General features: G+C 39.3%; 1 protein-coding gene across 14 annotated transcripts in view; it reads left to right on the top strand.

The window, feature by feature from the left end:
• Positions 1-15713, top strand: part of ARMC2 (armadillo repeat containing 2) — a 95314-nt gene that overhangs the window by 76450 nt on the left and 3151 nt on the right. For 12 of the 14 annotated variants that reach the window (XM_046939605.1, XM_040698336.2, XM_040698339.2 and 9 more), the window contains 5 exons: positions 6572-6893; positions 8165-8287; positions 10120-10233; positions 11645-11777; positions 13999-14156. In XM_046939605.1, coding sequence (XP_046795561.1) covers positions 6572-6893; positions 8165-8287; positions 10120-10233; positions 11645-11777; positions 13999-14156 — 850 coding nt within the window. The remainder of the gene's footprint in view (positions 1-6571; positions 6894-8164; positions 8288-10119; positions 10234-11644; positions 11778-13998; positions 14157-15713) is intronic. The other 2 variants (XM_040698340.2, XM_040698341.2) reach the window with 2 other exon arrangements.

The following is a 15713-nucleotide window of genomic DNA, read 5'->3' as shown; positions in this document are numbered from 1 at the left end:
GTTCTGAGACATCAATGCAGTTTTGAGTGAGAGGTTGCTCATCTCTGTTAGTCATTAAGCTATTTAGTTAATGAGCTAGAACTCTCGAGTGATTATCTGTTCCTCGTGATTTGTTGCTGTTTGTTTCATCAGTTTTTTTTCTTTAGAATTGTTTGTGATCACTTAGGTTTTCAGCAGATCCTCTGATGAGACTTCCCCAGAGAAGACTATAGCATTGAGATCATCTCAGTTTCTTTCATAGTGGGAAGGAATCAATGCAAGAAATTCATCTAGCTTCTCTGGAATTACATTTTCTTCACTGGATGCTCTTGATTATCAGTTAGTTCTGCCAATTCTGGCAAATGTCCTGGTCCTGATATGCGTGAAATGATTTGTTATTATTTTTGTATCTCTTGCATCAGCCAGTAGAACTGCGCCAACTTACAGTTATAATTTGCATGCTGTTTTACCTGTTTGATTTAACAATCAATTTGTCACAAACAATTTACTCTATTAAATGAAGAATAGATTGAAATTGCTTTGTCATCCTCTTTAAGGAGATGATCACAGTTATTGGGTTAACTCTGCCAGGGTCTGCACAGTTTTATTCCCAAGAGCATCTCCCAAGCAGCAAGTATCAAATGAGTTTAGTGAGCAAGCAGACTTCTGCTTGTGAGAATTTTTCTTGTCTCCCTCTGAAAAAACCTTAACAGGTTTTAGGGTATAAAAATCTATTGGATATTGCCCTGTGGTATGTGGTATAGAGAAACATGCATTTCTGGGCAACCTGCTCTAGGTGCTTCTGCTTGAGCAAGGGGTTGGATGCCTGTCACTGTGGTAAAGCCTTTCCTCTCTGCTCCTTGCTTCAGGTTTCTCAGTCAGAATCTTCTTAATTTGCTTTTGATACTTCTGATATATTCTCTTCCACTCTTTTATTTTTCTTTTTTTAAATCAAGTTTCATATTGGGTGGTTTAAGCAGGTGTTTTCACAGCCAGAATGTCACTGCAAGATGAATCCTTACTGTGTTAGCTTAGGGAATGCGTAAATGCTGTTACTTTGTTGTTAGACTATCAGGCTCTGCAAAGAAAAGTCTCAGTTTTTCTTTCCAAGGATATGTAGTAAACAAGAAAGATAAACTTATTAATTCGATTTGAGTGAGCAGTAGATGCAATTTATACAGTACCTGAGGCAGGCCTACAGGAAAGCTGGAGGGACTTTTTACAAGGGCATGTAGTAAAAGGACAAGGTGTAATGGTTATAAACTGAAAGAGGGTAGGTTTAGACTAGATACAGGGAAGAAATTCTTCACTGTGAGGGTGGTAAGACACTGGAACAGGTTGCCCAGAAAAGTTGTGGGTGCTCCCTCCCTGGAGGTGTTCAAGGCCAGGCAGGATGGGGCTTCGAGCAAACCTGGTCTAGTGTGAGATGTCCTTGCCCATGGAACAAGGTCACAGAATCACAGAATTGCATGAGTTGAATGGGACCTCAAGAGATAATCAAATCCAGTGTCTGTGCCAAAGCATGTTCCCTGCAATAGGTTGCACAGGTAGGCATCCAGATGGGTCTTGAATGTCTCTATGGAAGGAGATTCCACAACCTCCTTTCTGGGCAACCTGTTCCAGTGCTCTGTCACCCTTACCATAAAGAAGTTGTAATGCATGTTCATATGGAACTTCCCGTGTTCAAGTTTTAGGCCATTACTCCTTGTCCTATCACTATATACTGCTGAGAAGAGCCTGTCTTCCTCCATTTGCCTCCCATCCCCTTTTAGATATTTAAAAACATTAATTGGATCCCCCCCCCTCAGTCATCTTTTCCCCAGGCTGTACAGACCCAGGTTACTTAGTCTTTCATCTTAAGGCAGATGCTCCAGGCCTTTTATCATCATTGTGGCGTTCTGCTGGACTCCTAAGAGATTCCTTTTTTTTGAACTGGGGAGCCCAGAACTGGACACAGATGATCTCTAAAGTCCCTTCCAACCCTTTACCATTCTATGATTCTATGATACTGCTGGGCAAGTGACAATTCCTTACTACTGCTACTGATTTTGTGTAACATGAAAAAGTATAATTCATATACAGCTGGAGATTCAGTAGGAGCCCTAATAGGAGCTGCTGGCATCTTGATTTCTTGTTTCATACTGCCTCTCCCCTTCTGATGGATCCAGATGGACTAACAGGTATTTGGCCAATGTGCACGAATTCTAGAATGGACTTTCTTCCCTTGTTTATCTTGTTTTAATTAGAAATTACTGATCTAATTGGTTGTTCTTACTGATTAGCAAACCTGTGCTATTTGTAGGTCTGTTCATCATGATATACGTGGAAAGGCAGATACATTTTAATTGCTCAGATAAACTGCTGTCAAGTTCTGTGACTCAGCAAGTACACTGAGTACCTTTGGTACTAGCACAGTGCAAGGAATAGATTTTTAGAGTTAGAGAAATAAACGAATTTTAATACCAGTAATAAAATTATATGACTCCAGATGTCAGAAAACTAAGAGTTAGATGTTGATGGAGTAAGTGGTGCCTTTACCCCTTTAAATATGAAAATATTACAGATTCTTGACAGATTGGAAGAAAAGAAAAACATCACTTCTCCTTCTGGAGCTCTTCTTGACATGTTTCTTCAGAGTTGTTTTTCCAAGTGAAGCTGTGTGGTTTCATGTATATCCTTCCCATCAAGTTTGGGTGCCCTCTTTGAGCACTGCGTCTCACATGAATGCCTCTATATAAAAACATGAAGTAACTGAGTATAATTCCCACCTGAAATATGACTTTTGTGCCATACATACTAAAATCTATATATTATATAAATGAATGTAATAAACAAATGCTGTAAGATGAGCCAGTGGGAACAAAAACCAGCGTGGATCAACAGGGAATTTTTTCTGAGGGTCTGGAAGAAAAAGAGTCTACTTCCTGTGGAAGAAGGGATGGGCAACTTAGGGAGAGTACAGAGATGTTGTTAGAGTATGCAGGGAGAAAATCAGAAAGGCAAAAGCCCAGCTTGAACTCAACCTGGCCATTGGGGTAAAAGAGAACAAAAAACTTCTTTAGAAATATGTTAACAGTAAGAGAAGGGCTAAGGAGCATCTCCATCCTTTACTGCACGCAGTGGGGAATGTGACCACTGAGGATAAGGAGGAGGCTAAGGTTCTCAATGTCTTCTTTATATCTGTCTTTAAAAGCCAGACCAAGTATTCTCAGGGTACTCTACCCCCTGACCTGGAAGTCTGGGATGGGGAGCAGAATAAACCCCCCCACAATTCAGGTGGAAACAGAGACGTACTATTTTACCTGGACTGTCACAAGTCCGTGGAGCCAGATGGGATGCACCTGAGGGTGCTGAGGGAGCTCGCAGAGGTCATTACCAAACTGCCTTCCAACATCTAACAGTGTTCCTGTTCAACTGGAGAGGTCCCAGAGGGTTGGAGGCTTGCCAATGTGACACCCATCTACAAGAAGGGTTGTAAGGAGGATCTGGGGAACTACAGGCCTGTCAGCCTGACCTTGGTGCCGGGAGAGATTATGGAGCAGATCGTCTTGAGGGTTATCACATGGCATGTGCAGGACAACTGGGGGACCAGGCCTAGCCAGCATGGGTTCATGAAAGGCAGGTCTTGTTTGACCAACCTGATCTCTTTCTATGATCTAGTGACCCACCTGGTGGATGAGGGAAAGGTTGGTGAATGGTGTTAAATTCAGCTGGTGACTGGTCACACATAGTGTTCCCCAAGGGTCTATATAGGGGCCTGTCCTGTTTAATATCTTCATTGATGACCTGGATGAGGGGACTGAGTGCACCCTCACCTTGAGTGCCAAGGTGCTGAAATGGGCTGCCCAGGGAAGTGGTGGATTCGCAGTCACTGGAGGTGTTCAATAAATGTTTAGATGTTGTACTGAGGGACATGGTTTAGTGGGGAAATGGTGGTGGTAGGTGGACAGTTGGACTAGATGATCTTGGTGGTCTTTTCCAAACTTGGTGATTCTATGATTCTATGAAATGACTAGTATGTAATTTTTCTGCAAATGTCCAAGAGTCTGAATTTCCATATGCAGTTAATACTCCAAACATTTGGGGATGCATAATAACTTCATTTATTATACTGATTTTTTTCACCATGCACAGGAAGTCCCCTGGGCCTTCTACAGGCTTAGTCTTGCAAGCAGTTTCAAAATGCCATTCATTTTTACATGCATTTCTTTACAGAGCAACTCTAAGCTGGTGTTAGTAGCTCTTACCCTAAGAGCATTTTAAACACAAAGAGCAAAAAGTAATATGAACCTTAAAGCCTTATGTTACTCGAGATAAGTTGTGCATGCCTTTCTCTTTGACTGTTCTAGTTAAATTGTCACTTGAAGATAAGGAAAGTTCAGTAATATGCTATTAAAACCAGATGTGCTTGGCTAGAAAGAAGTTATATTCTAGAAGTTTGTTTTGCTAGCCTGTAGGTGGAAAGAACAGTTGAGATCACACTTCTCAAAATATCAGTGGATTGCTGTACTATACCTGTTTGTCTGTTTGCTGATTGGGTAGGGCTGTTGCTGGGCTGATACTGTTTTGACCAAAATTAGAAAGTCAATATAAACGAGTCAAACAAGACTGCCTGCTTTTTTTTTCAGTTCTCTCTTCTGATTCATCTGTTGTTTGTTTCAAATTCTTACAGCCTTTGTGAAATGGGGGCTGTGCCAGCAAAGGTGAAAGCTCTTAGTGGTTAGTCAGGAAGAACGTGCAGTAAAATTTTGTCTCAATGACATTTAGAAGCTAGCAAAAATATGATGCCTGGTTTAGAGAGGAAAAAAAAAAAAAGTGGAAGCGGGTCCTACAGGGTGGTTATATTATACAGAGAGAGGAAAAGAGCTCACACCTCCATTAGGAAACTGCCTGCCTCTTGAATTCAGAGATAGCATTTGTCTTTATCTTAGGTTGATGTTCTTGTCAGCTTCTGTGGCAGAAGCTTGGGGCCTGAAATTTGCTGATGAGGGCATATGTGAAAAAAGGATTTGCTGCTTACACGTCTTTTTTCCTTCAGTTTACTTCAGTTGGAGTGTGTCTGGTTAACTTGCATTATTAATAGCATCAAGGGTTAGGATGTCTGTGATTATAGCTATTGCGCCTGTGGAAAATGACCAAAATACTGGGTTAATGCAAGTACAGCAGTCTAACAGGTAAAAGATGCTGGATGTGCTATACCTAAAGAAATGCTGCGCTTTTACCTGTGCTGATACAGCTATGGACTCTTTGAAAATAAGTATTTTGAATAATATGTTTTTAGTTAGTTTGTACTTGGATTAGTTCAGATTTTCAGCATCTTTCTTTCTTCTCCCATACAGGTGGGTCAGAAAAAGATGGGGGAGTGTTGAATAGCATTGAATTAAGATCCACTCTTCTTGCAAAAAAATAGCCGTAGCTCTGTCTGTCCAAAATGAAGCAAAAAGAGATGCAATTCAGTATCCCACTCAAGGGCAAGGATAGGAAATGCTTTAAGAGAGCAATTTGGTTAAATCATGAGATCTTGAGATACTATCTAAAAACAGAAAGTAGGTCTCATTTAGCAATGATAAAAATAAGAGGGTGGCAAGAACATTTAAAATCAAAATCAGAATAAAACAGCACAAAATGAAATGCAACTAGAAGGGGACATAAAAAGAAGCATGAGAACTTGCTATAGAATATTAATTGCAAGAAGACAATAAGGAAGTAATTGCTTCAGTGTTCAGAAGGTAAGATGAGCATTACTGGCAGATGACATTGAATAGTGAAATGTGGAATGCTTTTTTCTCTTTTTCTAAAAGGTGTAAGTATGATCAAATAGTTAATCTCTATTCCAGCTTGAGTTCTTTTATCACTGAATAATGAGCTAGAGTGTATTTAAGTGTCTTCAGACCAGGTAGACCTCAAGAAATTTACCTTCTGGTGCTTACTAGAGGGCAGAAAGGGATAATGTCTCTGGAGTTCCTGAGAAGTTATGTGGGTTGACAAGACCGTAGGACACCTCACTGGAAAAGAAGAAAGGGGGAATTGGGAAACAACAGACCGGTCATATTTCTGGTAAAAAAAAATCTAGAACAAGTAATTCAGCAGTCTCTAAGCAATTGAAATTAACAAGGGAATGACATGGATTTAACAGTAGCCGAGTAAGGTCAAGTAGTTTAACCTCTGCAATGGGTAGCAGGCATAGAGAAGAAGGAAAGTTAGTGGTCTTTGTCCATAAAGCAGACATTTGCTTCCTTGTAAGATTAGTAAGATCTAGCTCATAGGATTATTCTGGTGTGTAAAGTGATGTTTTAAAATTACTATGGACTTGATAAAAATAGGTTACTAAGCATATTCCATTACTGATGAGCAACCCCATTGCTGTGGTAGATCTGTCAGATGTTTGTTTTTTTTAATTTCTTCAGTAAACTGTTTTATGAAAAATAGTAGCATAACAATTTACTTCTATTTGCTATATTTGGCATTCTTTCAGTTTCTTGGGATCTACTATTAGATGAATTCTGAAACAAAATATTGCCTTCTGTTTAAGCAGCTGATAGCTTCTGATTTTTTTTTATTTAAATAAAATGGTTTGTTTACTTTATTGCAGGACTTGGTTATCCGTATCATCTTTATTCTTGGTAATTTAACAGCAAAGAATAACCAGGCCCGTGAGCAATTTTTTAAAGAAGAAGGAAGTGTTAACACCTTGATGTCATTATTCCAAACCTACCATGAACTTGATTTGAAAGAAGAGAAATGGTACCATGAAAGAGGAAGGGAGGAAAAAAAAAATCCACAGCATCCTTCCAAAGCAGAAGATGTTCTGATAAAACTGATACGAGTGCTGGCCAATCTGTCCATTCATCCCAGTGTAGGAGCAGCTCTGGCAGCTGCCCATCATGTTGTAGAATTACTTGTTACAGTACTAGGTAATCAAATCTATGTTGTATGTGTTATCTTCATTTAATCTGCAGGAAGAGTTTAGGATTTTTCTGCTTAAGCTTTTTATCTAGATTGAGCCATACCTAAATGGATTCTGTTGCTAAAATAAGTCAATTTTCTGGTATTCATAAACTGTATTATATAAAATGCTGTTTGAGACGGTGAAAGCATTGACTTTTCAATGTCTGTGCAAAGAAGTTGTAGAAGTGCTTTGTTCAGTGGTAAGTTTTGTGGACTTGATCACTAAAGATAAACAAACTAGAATTTTAAGTATGTCTGCCTGCCTTCACTTAGAAGAAGATCCATTGTTTTATTTATTTTTAACATTCATCATTTTTGTCACTGTTCTTGGGTTGCATGTACCGCTTACTAATCCCTTTATGAATCTAAATGCAGGCTAGAACTGGGCAGACTGTTTTCCCACTAACATAGTTCAGCAGTGAAGAGATAAATTTCAAATAACTCAATATATTTTAGTGGGTGATGAGAACATTAAGAGTACATAAACACAATCAGCCTGTTTATATACTAATTTATCAGTCTTACCTACCACTACTTGTGGTTTAGAGACAAGCAGACTCATGAATTCATCTACTCTGTCTTAAGCCCTGTAGGAGCTACCAGGGCTGGAACTGTCCTAATAACTGTGTAAGCACCTTTGAGCCTTAAAGCTTCTCTCTGACCCTCTCTTCTTTTCATGAGCACTGTATCAGTTTACCACAAAATTTTATTTCCTTCACTCTTGGTTTCTGAGGACAGAAACCTCAGAAAAATTCAACCTTGCTAGTTTAAGAGGAAACTGCACATCAGTAACGTTGTCAGGAGCTCTTTAAGAGAGAGAACGTCTCAGATATTGTTAAAGACTACTTTTTTTATTTTCATGTGCCATAGTAGCTTAGTAGTAGTCTTTGTTCTCTTTGTCAGCAGTCTGATAACTATAATACAGGCCTGTTTCTGCATGCAAATCCTCCTCAGCCCCATCTTAAAGCAGTAAATAGGATCTGTAATGTGTTTTAACTAGATTTTACGTATTGTTATGTTAGTCACAGTCATTTCTATAGATGAAGTCAGAAAGCATGACTTTGTATTGCCACTTCTGCATCATCTATTCCTGTTAGCCTCTACCATTTTAGTGAAAAATAAAAATGATCTTTAATAGTGGCCATGTTAACTGCAATTCAGTTCATCTCTGAGCTATAATATGCTTCTCTGTCAGTATGTGCATGTATACATATGTATGCTTTTTTATATATATTAGAATATAAGTCAATTGAAGTCTGCGAGGAGTTGGTGATCAATGCTGCAACAACAATCAACAATTTATCCTTCTACAAAGTGAAGAGTTCTGCAGTTCAAGACAAGAAGCTACGCATTGCTGAAAGTAAGGACTTTTAAACAGTGCCTTTTGAAAGTGAAAGTTATGTTTTTTCACTACAGAAAATGAAGACACTAATAGGGTATAGTGGCATTATATTGCAGGAGTATAAAGATCATAGGGCTAAATTACCCTCATAGTGATTTCTAATTTTTTTGGAACATAACCATAGGACATGTGTGAAAATATTTAGGTTGCTGACAAAACCCCTTCCTTTCCTCCCCAAATGTATTTGCTGTGATGTTTTCTGTTTAGCAGCTTTTGCTAGACTTGTTTTAGATCTGTATGCCAAAATAATAATTGCTACCTTCTAGACATGCAAGTTTCGTTATCTGAAACTGTTTTGTTTCTGGATTATAAATCTGTTGCCAGTATAAAGCTTATGTGATTCACTCCCCTCTGTCAGTATGGACAGCAGTCATGTTTTAGTGATGTGAAGGGAACTGCTTGTGAGTTCTGGGATTCATTGTATTAATCATATACAAAAGGCTGCTGCTGTTATACAAGAAGTCTTGCAAGCCTTACACTCTAAATAGGCAAGATGTGGAGGAAAGACAGAGCCTGAAGTTTATGCAAAGGGCAGAATGAGGAGTAGGAAAAAGTATTATGTCTCTCCACTTAGTGCCCTGACTACTAGACTTAGTTTCCTCTCTAACAGTTCTGATACTCTGTCATGAGTGATTTTATCCCCCATAAGCTAGTCTATCTTAATGCTAGCCAGAGAAATGTGGAAACAAATGACTTCTCTTTCAGTCCGATTTGCTCTTCCTCTCCTGTTTTTACTGTTAGAATGGGGAAGCAGTCCCATCGCCTTTCCTCTGTGAGAAATAAGGAGAGATGAAACCTTTTAACGCAAGACCAGCATGCTTCCTTCAGGAGACATTTTGAGAATATTTGCTGTTTGATACAAGTGTGTGGATCCCAGAGATGCACACACAAAAGATAAAATCCTTTCTACTGTCTCTTTAAGACAAGTTCAAGGCATGTTCAGTATTGCAACATTCCAAGAAGGAAGCAATGGGAATAAAGTCAACCTCTTTTCTCATCTTGTGTTTCTCACTTTTCTGTGGTGGAAGGGTTAATGGTTCACCGATTTGAGTCCTTTTATGTGGTGCACTGATTTAGGCGATTCACTTCTTTCTTGCAGAAGACTGATAAATGTGCTTTCTGTAGCATCATTCCTTTGCCACATACCAAAAATCTAAATGATGGTAGCTCTTCTTAGGAAATGCTGAAGGTCTCATTCTATCTGCTGAAGATTGATGCTAATTATAAGTGAATCTGCTAAGCAGGAAAGCAGCAAGCAAATAAATGTTTCAGACCAGGGGCAATATTAAGTAGCTGTTCAGAGAAAAATGTATTTGCTTGTTGGAGCAGCGCTGACTGAAAATAGAGCTAATGTCAGAAAATAATTCTTGTTTAAAGAGGCATCCCACCATAAGACCATCTGCTCAGGATGTAAATCAGTTCTCTTAAATATTACAACATTTTTTGTTCTGTCTTCCTGGCTTGTCACATGAGCCCACTCAAAACTGTACAGCAAGATCAGTTCCCATTATTACAACTGTTCTTAGGCTATCTTCGTAACTCCTCATCTGTTCCTTTGCGTTTAGTCCCATATTGGAGCTCTTTGTCTCATCTTCAAAGCCTTACACAATTTAGCTCTTGTTCTACCATCTGCTCATCCCCTTAACTGCAACCAGACTGTTAGATAGATGTGCCCATTTATTACGTGTATTGCTGTTGCTTCTTGCATTCTGATATTTACTGATGAAAAGCCAAGCACATTTCTGATATACAAGTAATTGTTTTTATTTCATTTCTTTGCAAACCTGTAGTGCTTTTAAAGCTGTTAATGAGCAACAATATGGATGGAGTTGTGGAAGCTGTCAGAGTCTTTGGCAACCTTTCCCAGTATCATGAGATCTGTGACTTCATCATACAGAAAAAGAGTGAGTTTCGCATTTGTAGGAGTCCTGTTTTTAAATGTCCACAGTTCTAAAAAGAAGTTTCTTAATGAGCTGTCTCAATTAAAGGGCAGAAGGAGTCTTAAATGAAGTTTTGCATATTATGCCAATCTTAGAATGCAGCAGTAGTCATTATAAAGACCGTTTTATTTCAGTTTCATTAAGATGGAAGTATTGGAGTAGGAAAAATGTGCCATGGTCTACCTTCACAAAGACAAATACTACAAAAAACCCTGTGTTTTCCCTAAAGGTTATAATTTTGAATTTCCCTCCACTCCTTCATTTCCTGAAGTCATACAGGTTTGTAGTGATTTGATATAAAATGAATATCCAACTTAACTCTCATTTAGGTTCATAATCTTTTGATTCCTGTGTTCAACAGCTTGTTAGTGCTTTGTAATATGAAGTTAAGATGTTTGCCTCAACAAAGAGGCTTCCTCCTTGCCCCTGGGTGAGGTAGGATACAAGTCTTCTCAAGTCCTTTTGCTTTGGTGCCTGAAGAGCTTTGGGGAAGAATGGCAGCTCCTTGCTATCCAGGGAAGGTGCAAAATCAGTTGAATTAAAAAACAATTCACTGAATTTTTTTTTTTCTGTCTACCTGTCTGTGCTCAAAGTGTGGTGATTTGCAGCAATATACAATCCCTTCTTTTAAGGATGACTATATAAAGGCTTGTGGAGGCGAAGGTATCTGCAAAGGAAGAACTGACACTTAGTAGCTGCTTGCTAATGAGCTGTCTCAGTCAAAGGACTGAATTTTACACCTTGGATTGACCATGGTGTCAGCATGGCAAGTTCAGGAGGAGCTGGGAGGCTGCCTCTCCTCTAGACAGGACTGACTCCCTGGCTGAAGTTGCCTTCCACTGCTTATTAGTTTAGATTCAGCAAGTACTGCGAGATGCTGCATGCCCAGCATCTACTTCTTGCCCGCTTCCTGCAGGAGCCCCAGGCTGCAGCAGTCCCAGCTGGATCTGATGCAGTCTGAGGCAACCCTGCCTTGCATAGAGCTAAGAACTTCCCTCTGTGAGTGCCAGATGCTAAATCCTAGTGGTTTATGCTGACTGTGCAATTGAAATGAGAGTGATACTTTTAAGAAGTAACCTGTAATTCAGCTTGGTCAACCTAACTTCTTCTGACTTGATTTTCACCATGCTTTGATGTATAATTTTGTAGATGGTGTGTTGAAGTATCTGGTGTTGAGCTTGGACTGATGACTCTTATCCTGTCTCATAAGTCAAATGCAGTAACTTCACACTAGTATGCTACAGGGTTACGGTTTTGGGTTGGATATCCTGCATTTGACTGTTTTCTGGGTGTGCATGTTTAATAAGTATGTTGTACTGCCACTTGCATGGTAATCTATCTTCTCAGTAATGCTGTTTTCTTCTTTACAACCCAGTACACAAGTTTGTGATTGCTTTACTTGATGCCAAGAATCAAGATGTCTGTTTTTCTGCCTGTGGAGTCTTGCTCAATCTCACAGTAGATAAGGACAGGCGAGCTCTTCTGATGGAAGAAGGAGGAATTGGGAAGTAAGTTCCTGATTATATTTTACCAAAATACACGTTCCAGTAGTTTGGCCAAAGATCTTTAATCAGATTCTTTTTCATTGGGACCAAGAACTTGTAGTAAGGTTGCAGACTATTAGGGATCCAATGGGCCTCAAGAGAGAATCTTTCATATTCTTCAGTATGCTTTTTGCAAGAGCACTGGAGTGGTTTAGCCAACTACAGCGCCAAGACTAGTAGAATAATCTTCCAGAGATCCTCCTGATGTATACAGGAGCGTACAACACAATAACTAAGGCGTGGCTGTACAGTAGCCACTTATGCTTGACCTAACTGAATCCTACATGAGTTAAATGTACAATTAATAGACACCTTTACTATGTATCTGTGAAAGAAACAGAGTACCCCCATGGTCTCTTGTAATTTTGATAACTACTTAATACTGCAGAGAGAACAGTCTGAGGTATCCATGCTCGGTATAACAAAGCTCCTGTGTCTCCTTTCTCTGCGAGTTCATTGTTAAGGCACTTTTACTGTACGTGAAAAGATCTTGAAAAAGCTCTCTGGATGCAACACTTGTGGCTTTGATGTTCAGATAATAGTGGATCCAGCTTAATTGGAGCAACATGAAAGATCTTGTTCTTACACTTGTAAAGCAGCTGATACAACCCACATTTATGAAACAATATGCCAAACTTTGAAATGCTTTCCTGTTCATACATCACATAATTACTTATTTTATACAGTATAAACAAGACTTTTTGTCTGCTTATCTTTCCTTCCCGTGTTCTGGTTAACTTTCAAAATTTGAAAGCTGAAAAGCAGGAATAAAAATAAACTACAGGTTGTTTGAAGAATAAATGTGAGAAATGTCTACTATATTGAATTTTATGTAGAATGGAATTAGTAGAATTTCTGTCACGTACAATTAGGTAAAATATGGAATTGCCTGAAAGTTTGTGAAGCGGGAAGGAAAAGCTATCAATATGGAATGAATCTAGAGAATACACAAGTGGTTACACAGTCAGGATGACCTCCTTAAGAAAATCAGCCCTATGGATTTTTGAAAATTAGGTTATTGTACCTATATATAGTGTTCCTAATAAAACAAGGAATTGGTCTCATCAGAGGGGTAAACTTCAAAAAATTAGAGCATGGTCTTTTGGGTTTTTATCAGATGCCTGCCAGTTTTCTGCAAGCCTCATTTTAGTTGTTTTTCAGTTACTGGTGTTTTCAGACACGTTTGAAAGTGCTAGATATCCTGTGGTTCCTTTCCTCATCACTGGATTATAAAGCTCACAGTAAAGCAGGGAAGTGAGAGAAAGAGGATGTCGTAAGGTTGAGGAAGAAACATCAATGAAGGATTACTATTGGAGAGCTCGCTAGGGACAGCGGGTGAAAAACAGCATTTATTTCTGCTGCCCTGAGACTTGTGAAGAGTACTGTTTGGAAATGGGAACTCTGGATATGTACTGTGTGTAACCTGGTGGAAGCAGAAAAGTTATAGCTTAATTTCATTGTCCTGTATGATCTACCCTGTATTTGTTATCTGTGAGGAGATGAGACTAGGAGAAAGGCCAAGAACATAATGGTCCTTAATAAAACTGGCATTTCTGAGAGGAGTCTACTGGGAATGCAGGCTAAGATAATAGAAGAAAGGTTGAGAACTGCAAAACAGTCTGACTTCACTGAATCTAAGAGGTAATTCCGTGAGTCATGGAAACAGCAAGTTGCTTTGGATGTCTTCTGGTTAGATCCTCTGATGTATAATAAGCTGTAAGCATTGACAGAAGATTTTTCTGCTTTCATGTCATCTTTCCAGATGGATTCTTGGTTCCTGGTAAGGATGGCTTGCATTGCAGCTTTGGCTGTAGTGGTAGCTGCAGATCTGGAACAGTCACATATTGCCATGAAATCTGTTGGAATTGAGTGCCTTTCATTTGATTGTGTTTGTGACATATAAGATTGAAATTTCAATCATTCAAGTTCAATTGGATTAACAAATTATTTGATGTAGTCAGATTCAGGTAGGCATATGCACTTATATACAATCAAAAGGCATGTTTGCATCCTTACAGCGCTAGACTAAGTGAAAAAGAAGAGAGTAGCATCAGAAGTTTATTAATGTAGAGTTTTCCTGCAACCTCTCACAGAATCTGCATGTGCTTCTAGACTGCCTAGATCTTAAAGGACTCGGGAGAAAACTACAGGGAGCAAAACCACTGTTTTTGTTTGATACTGACAGGTTAGTTGACTGCTTACGAGACTTTGGGCCAGCAGACTTGCAGCTGGCTTGTTTGATATGCAAAACCCTGTGGAACTACAGTGAAAACATCACAAGTGCAGCCTCATGCTTTGGAGAAGATACTGACACGTTGCTGATGCTGCTCACATCACTCTTAGGTGAGATTCACATTGTTGATGTCTTTTCCTTAATAAGAAATAGAAGGAGCAAAATCAAAATGGTACTGTTTGAATGGAAAATCTGTCACGCGTCTGTAAGTGGGTTGGCCAATATGGGCTGTCCAGCAACACGGTGGTTTACTGACATTCAGCACATTCCCTGAGGTTTTGCAGATTGCCAAGATGGAGTTGGCCACTGCTACTCCCCTCTTTAGCCTGTCTAATTGGCATGCCACTCGTGCTTTTTCACCAGCTGCCCTTTGGCCTGCTTGAGCCAACTTTCAGCACAAAACATGCCTTTCTCTGGATATAGGCCCTTCTGGCCTCAAAGGTAATTGCAGCTCTTTACAGAAGCAGTACTGCTGCACAGCACGTGCTGGGCTGTCTGGGGAATGTGGCTGTCCCTTCAGAGGCAGAGCTGTGTGACAGGGGTCCCTTACTGCCCTGCCTTTCTCTAAGTGCAAGGACAACATCCTGACAATTTCTCTTCTGCTCCAGGAAGCTGGGAAGGGTGCGCTCCGTCTCCACAAATACATGTGCTGAAAAGGTGCCTGCAAGTGAATGTTAAGGCCTGAACTCATTTAGCTAGTCGGATCTTTGCATCTGCACATTTTTTTTGCTTCAGATTTTGCAGTTTAATACTCTTATTCTTAATACTCTTATTCTTCCTTCTTTACTTTATGAGCGCTACTTTGGCTGTGTTTTTATTAGAAGTAGGTCATTTGAAATTACCTTTTAAAAAATCTTTAAAATGTAAAGGAAATTGAAGCAGGCCTTAACTACTTTTGATTTGGTTTTAGGGGGAAATGCAGTAAAGGGTTATGCTTGCTGTGGAGAAGGCTGTATGTGAGACCCAGATATGAAGTGAGATCCCCATGATCTATTTTGTTTCAGACAATCAGAGCAGTGGGTGGTTCTGTGAGGATTTTCTTTTCCAGTTACAGCAAAATTACTGTAACTCACCTTGAAAAGCCATTGCTTTCATTGGATCCCTTGCTGTGATATAGCATATCTTAATACGGGCAAAAATTCCATCTATTTACCTGAAAATACTCAGTACCTCAAGATCATGAGTGCTCTATTTAACATACTGCAATGGAGCTGGAAACTTTACAGCCATGATCATACTTAAATTTTCTGGCATGCAGCAATGAAAGTGTATCTTTGTTATGGATAATTCTGAAATATTTCTTCCTCTACATTTAACGTTGCTTTTTCCAGCAATAAATTTGACTGCGGAGCTGTGTAGCAGTTGCAACTCTCGTTAACTAGTACAGCTTTCAGGAATTGAACACTCATGTACAATCACCATTCCAGTTCTAGAATGTAGCAGCAATTAATTACAAATAGGTGAGAAGTAAGTCAGAAGGCTGGTCTTCCTGCAAGCTGTAGTCAGGGGAGTAGCTGTAGGTTAAAAAAAAAAAGCTCATCTTACTCATTGGATCTGGTTCCTCTGTGTGTTAATATCTTAACAAATTTTTAGTAATAGCATCTGGTTACTATTGTCCTACATCTTCCTCCTCCCATTGTATCCAGTAACAGCCTTGAACTGTCATC

This window comes from Gallus gallus, chromosome 3 (assembly GCF_016699485.2).
Source record: "Gallus gallus isolate bGalGal1 chromosome 3, bGalGal1.mat.broiler.GRCg7b, whole genome shotgun sequence".
NCBI classification, from domain to species: Eukaryota; Metazoa; Chordata; class Aves; order Galliformes; family Phasianidae; genus Gallus; species Gallus gallus.
The sequence above is the reverse complement of the archived record's forward strand: the minus strand, read 5'-3'. Positions and strand labels throughout refer to the sequence as shown.